Here is a 10,947-nt window from a genome sequence, read left to right as displayed (position 1 = left end):
CATGTCCTATCATCATGTCCCATAAGGATCCATGTCCTATCATCATGTCCCAATGAGGGTCCATGTCCTATCATCGTGTCCCAATGAGGATCCATGTCCTATCATCATGTCCCATAAGGATCCATGTCCTATCATCATGTCCCAATGAGGATACATGTCCTATCATAATGTCCCATAAGGATCCATGTCCTATCATCATGTCCCATAAGGAACCATGTCCTATCATCATGTCCCATAAGGAACCATGTCCTATCATCATGTCCCATAAGGATCCATGTCCTATCATCATGTCCCATAAGGATACATGTCCTATCATCATGTCCCATAAGGATCCATGTCCTATCATCATGTCCCATAAGGAACCATGTCCTATCATCATGTCCCATAAGGATACATGTCCTATCATCATGTCCCATAAGGATCCATGTCCTATCATCATGTCCCATAAGGATCCATGTCCTATCATCATGTCCCATAAGGATCCATGTCCTATCATCATGTCCCATAAGGATCCATGTCCTATCATCATGTCCCATAAGGATACATGTCCTATCATCTCCAACGTATCTAAAAACTGTCTCCCTCCTCCTACTGGACATTTTACATAACATTAATAGATTCCATTTGCTATTTAAATATATTTTCAACGAACCTGCAAACTGAAAGTGCTTTTCAAACCAACTTTTTTGTGTTGTCATTTTAAGTAGGGCCTACGTATCCTTCTGCTGCCTTCTATTTAAGCCACACCTTCTCTCCCTGTATGTCCATGTTCTGCAGCTGTGCCCCTTCCGGAGCTCCCCTGTAGAGTTATTAACACTAGAGGGAAAACTTCATATCTTTTCCATTGACTTTAAAAACGGTTCATGCAGTCACAGTTTATGGTGTTAAGTTCAAAGTTAGAGTTCTCCCTTTAGTCTGGTGTATATACCTCTATTAGCTAGGCTCCACCTTTAACTAGGCTCCACCTCTAGCTAGGCTCCACCTCTAACTAGCCTCCACATCTAACTAGCCTCCACATCTAGCTAGCCTTCACATCTAACTAGGCTCCGCCTCTAGCTAGGCTCCGCCTCTAGCTAGGCTCCGCCTCTAGCTAGGCCCCGCCTATAGCTAGGCTCCGCCTCTAGCTAGGCTCCACCTCTAGCTAGGCTCCACCTCTAGCTAGCCTCCACCTCTAGCTAGCCTCCACCTCTAGCTAGCCTCCACCTCTAGCTAGCCTCCACCTCTAGCTAGCCTCCACCTCTAGCTAGCCTCCACCTCTAGCTAGCCTCCACCTCTAGCTAGACTCCACCTCTAACTAGCCTCCACCTCTAGCTAGGCCCCAACTCTAGCTAGGCCCCGCCTCTAACTAGGCTCCACTGCTAGCTAGGCTCCACCTCTAGCTAGGCCCCGCCTCTAGCTAGACTCCACCTCTAGCTAGGCTCCAGATCTAGCTAGGCTCCACCTCTAGCTAGGCTCCACCTCTAGCTAGGCTCCACCTCTAGCTAGGCTCCACCTCTCTCACAGCTACACTGCTCTGTCATCCAATGCCTTTCCGTCCCATCAATCCAGGAATGTACAAGCCCTATTAATTACACACTGACATAAGACACTCTATTCCTAACCTCACCCAGGGTGAACACTCCAAGACTAAAACACTAGCAATGCTTAAAAAAATACAACATCTTTCTCTGGAGCAAGAAAGATGTAACGAAAACCATCTGCATGCATCCAACATCATTGTCTTATGAGCTCATGATCATAGTTAAAATCATAGTTTAAACACCATATTGAAATAAATATCCTGGCATAGCCTACTGCACTGCAGCCCTTGATCGGAAGCTTATTTAACATACAAACCTCTAGCTATATGATAACTGAAATGAATATATTGAGGTTTATTCATCTACTTAATGAGAAGATTGAGCAGCAGAATTCTGGTGTGAGTTCCAAGTCAGACATCAGTTGTTCTTGTGGAACCGAATCCCCTGGCAGTTTTATTAAAGTCCTTCCCTTCCCCGTCCTGATTTTTGCGGTTAATCAGCCCCCTTTGGAACACAGCTGACATCTTCACCAGCGGCTTCTCTGCAGCCTCTTTTATCTTTCTGGCATCAAAGCGTGGACTGTAGAGGAGGAGCGGCAGGCGATTGGCAAAAGAGGGGACAACCTCCATCTCATTATCTTTCTGCTGATTGCCTTTCCGTGTCTTATTGGTCTGCTCTCTCTGGTCTTTCTTCTTGTCGGAACCATTAGGAGCTTTGCTAGCTTTGATCTGCTGCATGATTGCATCTTTGGTAGAGAACATCTGGAAGAGCATGGCGTCCCACATCTTCATTGCTCTGGGTGCCTCTGTCTCCTTCAGCACTTCTTTGCCCTTCTCAGAGTGGTCTTTGAACTCTGCTGAAGAAGCTTGACTAGATTTGGCCTGGTCAGTGTTCTTACTGTAGGTGGCGCCATCCCTGCTGACAGATTCAGGCTCTGGGAACTGAGGTTCCTCTGGTTCAACGACCATGTGTTTTTTGAGGCGCGACCAGCCACTGAACATGGTCTTCAGACTTTTAGGTTTCATTGCATTCAGTGCAGCCTTAGCAGGGTTAGGTTTAGCGGTTGGAGCTTGGGGCTTGTCTACCTTGTCTACATTGTCAACAGTCGAAGATGCAGTTGATATCGTAGGCTTCGTACAGGGTGTATCTTGACTTCTGTCTGCTTTCCCCTGTGCACCTGATGCATTGGCTTCCACATCTTCCATTGTGTCTGTCTCTGTCTGTCCAGTCTTTGGCTGAGATGGCGATGACATTCCTCTGTTTGTGGACGTGGCTTTTACAGAGGCTGAGGCCTGAGGCAGAGAGGCAGGAGTGGAAGAGTCAATCACTTTGGTAACGGCAGGTAGTTTTATCACAGTGTCTATGGCAGCGGTTGGGGTTGGGGACGATATATGTTCTATAGCAGGCTTTGTGGAAGTGGTGTTAGTCGATTTAGGCTCTGGTGTCGGTTTTAGGGAGGCAATAGCTTCAATGTCATGCTTCGTCAAGGGTTTAGCTTCAGTAGAAGGGTTTAACCAGGGTCTAGTGGGACTAAAGCAGCTTCTTGATGCCATAACCTTTGCAGCAGGTCTAGCTTCAACAGTAGGGCTAAAGCAGGATCTAATTTCTGTAGTAGGATTTGTGGAAGGTTGTACATTTATGGTAGGCTTGTTAGCTGGTTTAGGTTCTGGTACAGGTTTTGTGAAGTCTCTAGTTTCCGTATTATTCTGTGTAAAAGGTTTAGCTTCAATAAAAGGGCTTAAGGTGGTTTCTCTTTCTATAGGCTTTGGGGAAGGTTGCACATTTATGGTAGGCATGTTAGCTGGTTTAGGCTCTGGGGATGATTTAGCAAAGACTCTAGTTTCCATATTGTGCTGTATAAGGGGTTTAACTTCAACAGTAGGGCTGAAGCATCGTCTAGTTTCTCTAGTAGGTGTTGTTGAAGGTTGTACATTTACGGTAGGCTTGTTAGCTGGTTTAGGCTCTGGGGATGATTTAGCAAATACTCTAGTTTCCATATTGTGCTGTATAAGGGGTTTAGCTTCAACAGTAGGGCTGAAGCAGGGTCGAGTTTCTGTAGTAGGTGTTGTCGAAGGTTGTACATTTACGGTAGGCTTATTCGTTGCACGGTTAGGTTCTGTAACAGCTTTAGGTTCCATAGGTGTTGTTGACCATGGTCTGTTATGTCTATGTGGTGGTGTAGAAGGTAGGACTTTTATGGTAGGTTTGTTAGGAAGCACTGAGACCAGTTTTGGGGAGGTGCTAGCTTCTATGACGGGCTTCATAAAGGGTTTAGCTTCAATAGTAGGGCTAAAAGAGTCTGCAGTAGGTTTTGTTGAAGGTTGTACATTCATGGTAGTTATATTAGCCCAGATAGGTTCAAGGGATTTTGTTGAGGCTTTAGCTTCTGCAACAGATTTTGTAAAGGGTTTAGTTTCTAAAGTAGGGGTTGAGGGAGGTCTGGCCTCTATTATTGGAGGTGTGGGAGGTTGTACAATTATAATAGGCCTGTTAGTACGTGGGACCGGTTTTGGAGAGGAACTAGTGTTGTAAACAGGCTTTGTAAAATGCTTAGCTTGTAAAGTAGGGCTTATTGGGGATCTAATTTCTGTGGATGGCTGTGCACTTATGATAGTTGAGTTAGTACGTGTAGACTCTAGGGATGGTTTCAGCCAAGCTCCATTTGCTACAATAGGGTTTGTAAATTGTTTACCTTCGTTCATAGAGCTGGCTGAGAATCTTGTTTCGGTAATGGACTTGGTGGAAGGTTTTTCATCAGTGGTAGGCTTTGTAGATTGTCTGCATTCAATTGCTTTGTGGGAGTTGGTTTCTACAAAATGCTTCCTGGTATGGTTTGCATGGTACTGCATGGTACTGTGCAGAATATTTTCTGGAGTAGACTTGCCAGGTAGTACAGGTTCTATTAAAGGCTCGTTGGGGAGTTGGGCTTCTATGCTAGGCGTGCTAGAGAGTTGGGCTACTATGCTAGGTGTGCTAGAGAGTTGGGATACTATGCTAGGTGCGCTAGAGAGTTGGGCTTCTATGCTAGGCGTGCTAGAGAGTTGGGCTACTATGCTAGGTGTGCTAGAGAGTTGGGCTTCTATGCTAGGCGTGCTAGAGAGTTGGGCTACTATGCTAGGTGTGCTAGAGAGTTGGGCTACTATGCTAGGTGTGCTAGAGAGTTGGGCTTCTATGCTAGGCGTGCTAGAGAGTTGGGCTACTATGCTAGGTGGGCTGGGAAGTTGTGCTATTTTGGTAGGTGGGCTAGGAAGTTTAGTTCCAGTGGAAGGTGTGCATGAATGTTGGTTTTCTATAGTAGGTTTGGTGGAGACTTGGGTTCCTGTTTCAATGGTAGGTGTTTCAATAGTAGGTGTATGAGAGAGTTGAGTTCTTATGGTTGGCACACTAGGCTTGCTAGGTAGTTTGGTGTCTATGGTAGGCTTGCCTGGTAGTATAGTTGCTGCGGTAGGTTGGCTGTGGAGTTGGCTTCCTATATCAGGGTTGTTGGGGACTTGGGCTCCTATGGCAGGTTTTCTGGGTAGTTTAATGTCTGTGCTAATATTAGCCTTGACAGAAAGATGCATGACTGTGGGATCTGCCTCTGACTTTCCACTGTGTTGGGGAATATTTTCTACAGTTGGATTTTGTGAAACTTCAGCATTTGGACTGCTGAAAGGAAACAGCGACTTTGACACAACATTCCTACCTATCGGGAATGAAGGAGTTTCATTTATCTGAAATGGAGCTGGTCTGGTTGTGTGTACCACACCTGCTTTATGTGCCGGTCTCGGAACCTCCGAATGAGAGGCCTTTGGTGTGGGGACTTCACTGGTGGCTGGTGGAAGAGTTAGCTGTCCGAGGGCCAATAGAAGTTCAGGTTTTGTTATGTCCACAATAGGTGTTATATCAGGTTGTATTGCATAAGCAGGTGCTTCAGATTGGTTAACATCTGATATGTTGGGTTTAGATATGGCTGCCTTATCTGTTGGTGTCTGAGAACATCCAGTTGCAGCTAAAGGTGTTGAAAGTGAAGGTGCTGGAACAGTAGAATGCTGCCCTTGCAAGGTAGGTTTCTGTTGTTCTCTGTTGGGTGTGTGTGATCCTATGGGGGATGTTTCAGGCTTAGAGATTAAAGGAGGACAAGGCCCATTTGGTAATCCATTAGTCTGTGCTGTGGATGGTGATGGTGTTGATTCATTAGCTTTAGGTCCAGAAGGACCATAGTATGTCCGGATCCCACCATAGGCAACATACTCAGCCGGAGTCAGTCCGTAATATGTTGACCGTGCTTTAGGTTTTTTGGATGTAGGGGTCTTTTGATGCTCTATCAATGGTGCTAGAACTTTACGTAAGCCAATTATAGGAGAGTCTGGGTATCTAGGGGTCAATGGAGATTGAGGTGATGAAATCATTGGCGTTAGCAAAGTGTTTGGAGGTGCTTGTGGTGCTGAAATCATCGGTACAGTTTGTCCATTTGGAGGTGGTTGTGCTGAGATCGTTGGCACAGTGGGTCCGTTTGGTGGTGCTTGTGGAGCTGAAATCGTTGGCGCTTTGTATCCATTTGAATCTGTCTTTGGTACCCTTTTGGGGGACAATGGAGTCTGTTGCTTTTGATACTCAGGTGGGGTTCCATATTCAATTGTTTCATCCATCTTATCTTTTGACATATGAGGTTCTGTAAACTTTACTTTTGGCTTGGAAACTGCAATGTCATGTGCAGCAATCTTTGATTCTAGAATCTCAGTGGGAGTTCTTTCAGCCATAGATCCTTTAGTGGTGGTTGTACCTCCACTAGTCTGGTTTCTATTTCTATCCCCACTGGTTGGACCTTGTGAAAGTTCCACTGAGCCGGCACTGGCAGATCCAGCTGATTTTTGTGGTTCAGTGGCTCTTGAGCGAGTTTGGTCTGCACTAGTAACAGACATTGATGGGGGAGATTTAGCTGTACTGTTAACTGGCATTGATGGGGGCAGTTTGACTCTGCTGGCAACAGGAATTGCTAATGGAGTTTGGGCTGTACTGGTAACAGTCATTGCCGGGGGAGATTTAACTCTACACGTAACAGGCATGAGTGACTTATGTCTTTGTGTGTTTATGACTGAGGTATGTACATCTTGATAGGAGCTGAAGGCATGAGATATATTAGTCATACATCCGAGCATAGTAGTTGTATCCTGTATCTCCTTGTATCTGTGTGTCTCTTTGTTTACAACCAAGGCATGTACATCTTGATAGGAGCTGAATGCAGAAGATATCTTAGCCATAGACCGTTCCATGTTGGTTGTTATTCCATTAGTTTGAGTTGTACTTCTATCAACACTGGTCAGAACTTGTAAATGTTTATCAGAGTTAGATCCTATTGGTTTTGGTGCTTCTGCTGCAGCTGAGGGAGTATTGCTTGTAGTGGTAAGAGGCATTGAAGGAGGAGATTTGACTCTACTGTTAACAGGTATTGCTGAGGGTGTTTGGGCTGTACTGGTTATATGTATTGCTGAGGGAGATTTGACTCTACTGTTAACAGGTATTGCTGAGGGTGTTTGGGCTGTACTGGTTATATGTATTGCTGAGGGAGATTTGACTCTACTGGTAATAGGTATTGCTGAGGGTGTTTGGGCTGTACTGGTAATAGTCATTGGTGACTTGAATCTCTGTGTGACGTGTACATCCTGAGAGGAGCTGAACATAGAAGATACATTAGCCATAGATCCTCCCATGGTAGTTGTAGTTGTAATTCCATTATTTGGGAATATGTCTCTATCTGAACGAGATCCAATTTGTTTTAGTTGTTCGGTTGCTGCTGAGAGAGTACTGGTAACAGTCATTGGTGACTTGTATTTCTCTGTCTCTGTGTTTACGACCGAGGCATGCACATCCCGAGAGGAGAAGAAGACTGGACTTGCAGCGAATAAGAGTGGATTGGCTTTTGATATCTCAAAAACAGGTGTCAGTCTTCCCATTGAGGGATGGTGTGAGGGTGTTTTCGATCTTCCAGAAGGGGTCTTTGCCACAGCAACTTTATATGGGATTGCCGGCTCACTTTGGTGACAAGTCATTGGTGATTTCTCCCTGTGTATAGTGGATAACGATGCTCCTTGATACAATATATTCACTCCTGTTATGTCTGGAAGTGCAGGCTTGGAGATTTCATAAAACGTTGCCTTGGATGTGTAAATCATTGTTTGTGGGACGAGGTCAGACCGTTTGACTTTGCGGGAATCAGCTTGAGTTATTTGCGTGCTGACCGTCTCAGAAGCCACTTTGCTCATAATGTGATCTTCAGTACCAAGGTTATTAGTGACCAAAGCTGGTGTGTGCTTTGGAGCCTCATCCTTTGGCTTACTGGGTGTCGTCACCTTCTGGGTTGAGGTCAGAGGTTGTGTCTGAAGGGTTGGCGCTGACACCAGTATTGGAGCAGGAGGTGGGACTGGAACTTGGACCTGAGCTGGTAATGGAGCCAGACCCGTACCCAGGCTCGGACCACTAGGTACTAGTGGGGAAAGAGTCATAACATGAGTTGATATCTTAGGGGAACATGGAGTTGGGGGAGTTGACTGTGGTACACTGGCGACTGGGTCTGGAGCTACTGTAGCCGTGGCCACCGACCCATACGAATTCAGTGCAACAGATGAATACAAGTCATACAGATGAACTGCAGGGCCTTGTGAGAACTCAGGTACGGGTGGCAGTGGCGGAGGCGAGGGTGGCATCATGCTTTCTGTGTCATCATCGTCAAACATAAATGACGAGCACTCAAAGAGGGGCGCCACCTGGTTCTCTGATGTCTGAATGGGAGCGGTGTAGTCCAGTGGGGGAAAGACCCCTGTCTGGCCGTAAGGACTGCTACCATATGGACCACTGGGGGGGAACGAGAACGGAGAGGGGGGATGTTGATCATACAGAGGCCTAATGGGGAAACTGAAGTCCGGTGACCGGGGCGGAGTCGAGTGTGTGTCGCTGTGTTCGAGGTCTGAAGCTTCGTGTACGGGGGACAGACAGGAGCGGAAGGGGATGGGGGTCTGAGAGGGTCGGGCCTTCTTCTTGGCACTCTTCTTCATGAGTTTCTGCAGCCGGGCATTGGCCTTGTCTGGTTTGGGCAGCAGGGGAGGGGGAGGCTGGGCGGGGTCGGGAAGGTCCGGCTGGAGTCCATTCCTGTAACTGACTGCCATCAGCGTTTCATTTCAACCCCCCTGAAAAGACAAAACAAAGACAAAACATCAAGCGGCAAGAATTAAATGACAAAATTATATTTTATTTTACATAAATCTACCAAAACTTTAACCCACATCTTTATTTTTTGTGAGCCTCTATCAAGACAAAATTCATTACAAACATTTGACACAAACAGAAGATGCCATGTTCTAGTGTGTTACGTTAATGAATATAAATGAATCATTGACATCCCTCTTCTCTTCCTGGTTTGTTTTTCAGCTGGACAATGCCTTGAGGAATTGTGAAGAACAGACGTTGGATTAACTTCGACGATCACTTCACCCCATATTTATCATTCATTCCATTTAGCCGACATATTCCTCTTAAAAACAACATTTAGATCAACATTTCTGAAGCATATGCAGTATGTTATGTGTACCAGTTGATTTTCTCTATAGCAACACACTGCCAACCTGGTATAAAATTATTGACAAACGGTCAAAAATATACAATTATGCAAAAATATTCATGTTTGTACTCATTTATTTTGGACAATCTTATCCATGAGGTCTTTTAGTGAATTTTTTGTTTTCATTTACTATTTTGTTAACTTTAATTTAAAAAAAATGAAATAAAGTAAATGAATGAGGTAAATGTGCCATTGTGTGATATACCGTATTAACAGTATTTACAGTCCTATTTCTGTGGTTCTGTCAATCTGTATGTTGTTTCCATTAGTAGGTGAGGTCATGGTAATCTGATCCTGTGGTCTGTGCATGTTGTTTCAGTAATGTGGGCCAGCCCTCACAGCTGTCCTGCTCTTTATTTAACCACTGCTAATGGCTCTATGAAAACTGCTTTAGATAGATATAGCATCCCATGACAACCGGCTCGTTAACTGGTTTTTAAAATACATTCTTAAAGGGCTTCGGTATCCTGGAGGTACTGGGTAACTTTATAAAACCTCAATAGTTGAAATAGACAATAAAAGTCCCTTTGTGTCTACTTTAAAAGGATCATAATACGTGAGGCAAGTATAAACACGTCTCCATATAAAGTTTATATATTTAGGCAAAAACCTTGGCAGGTGTTCCAAGGGAATATTGTTACCTAATACGGCTTTTTTGTTGGTTTCTTACTGATTAAAATTAATCATATTACATAACGGAAATCATAACACAATCCAATTTTCATTGTAAAATCAAGGTTTGGTGGTTCAATCGTTTTGGGAACAACAATTGATTGTGATTGTACCCTTCACACTGGATCAACCATGACAATCTGGATCAGGCACACTAATCTGGATCAACCAGGCTAATTTGGATCAACCACACTAATCCGGATCAACCACACTAATCTGGATCAACCATTCTGACCTGGATCAACCACTCTAATCTGGATCAACCATGCTAATCTGGATCAACCACTCTAATATGGATCAACCACTCTAATATGGATCAACCACTCTAATTGGATCAACCACACTAATCTGGATCAGCCACGCTAACCTGGATCAACCACGCTAATTTGGATCAACCACGCTAATCTGGATCAAGCACGGGCACAGATAGAGTCCTAGTGGTGCTGTAGCACCTGCCCTTTTGCCCTACTATGAAAAAACAGCCTGGCCTCAGAGGGAGACGAAATATACTTGACCAATTTCTGAGCACCTCCAAGACGTATGATACCTACTAATGGTGTAGTTACTTGAGACAGAAACAAATGTTGGGAGGTTGGTCGGGGAGGATGGGTGGATGTTCTCCGCGACAGTCTACCAATCCAAATGCATGTTTTGAGTTGCGTCAGCGACAACTGTAGAATTTTAGCTAATCCCAACCCTTATTCTAAGCATAACCCAATTCATCTATCCTTTGTCGTTTTTAGTTCTCCTAAACTTTGTCATTAGTTACCGCCAAGGTAAATTCTCCCCGTAATTATCCTTTGTTGTTAGGGCTCAACGAGCAACTGGTCACAGATAACGACGTGCAATACTACAGTATACGTCCTCCAAGATGTTTGATAACTTACGTTAACCAATTCGTATGCTATTGTTGGGAAAAAAGTGCTATTTTGATTACTGCTGGGTTTTTTTCTTCTTGTAACTAGCTGATTCACCTAGCCTACATTACAGATGATCAGATGATATATCTAACTAGCTGATTCATCTAGCCTACATTACAGATGATCAGATGATATATCTAACCCGCTGATTCATCTAGCCTACATTACAGATGATCAGATGATATATCTAACTAGCTGATTCATCTAGCCTACATTACAGATGATCAGATGATATATC

The 10,947-nt window shown here is 44.5% G+C and overlaps 1 protein-coding gene across 2 annotated transcripts in view; it reads left to right on the top strand.

Annotated features, from left to right (window-relative positions):
* The window catches only part of LOC106562850 (non-muscle caldesmon), a 72,603-nt gene extending 63,306 nt beyond the window's left edge, over window positions 1-9,297 (top strand). For both annotated transcript variants that reach the window (XM_045689708.1, XM_045689707.1), the window contains one exon: window positions 8,928-9,297. In XM_045689708.1, coding sequence (XP_045545664.1) covers window positions 8,928-8,953 — 26 coding nt within the window. In that variant the 3' untranslated portion in view covers window positions 8,954-9,297. The remainder of the gene's footprint in view (window positions 1-8,927) is intronic.
* Window positions 9,298-10,947: the final 1,650 nt, after the last annotated feature.

The sequence above is a fragment of the Salmo salar genome, chromosome ssa11 (genome assembly GCF_905237065.1).
Source record: "Salmo salar chromosome ssa11, Ssal_v3.1, whole genome shotgun sequence".
NCBI lineage: Eukaryota > Metazoa > Chordata > Actinopteri > Salmoniformes > Salmonidae > Salmo > Salmo salar.
Note: the sequence above shows the minus strand (reverse complement) of the source record. Positions and strands in the feature narration are given on the sequence as shown.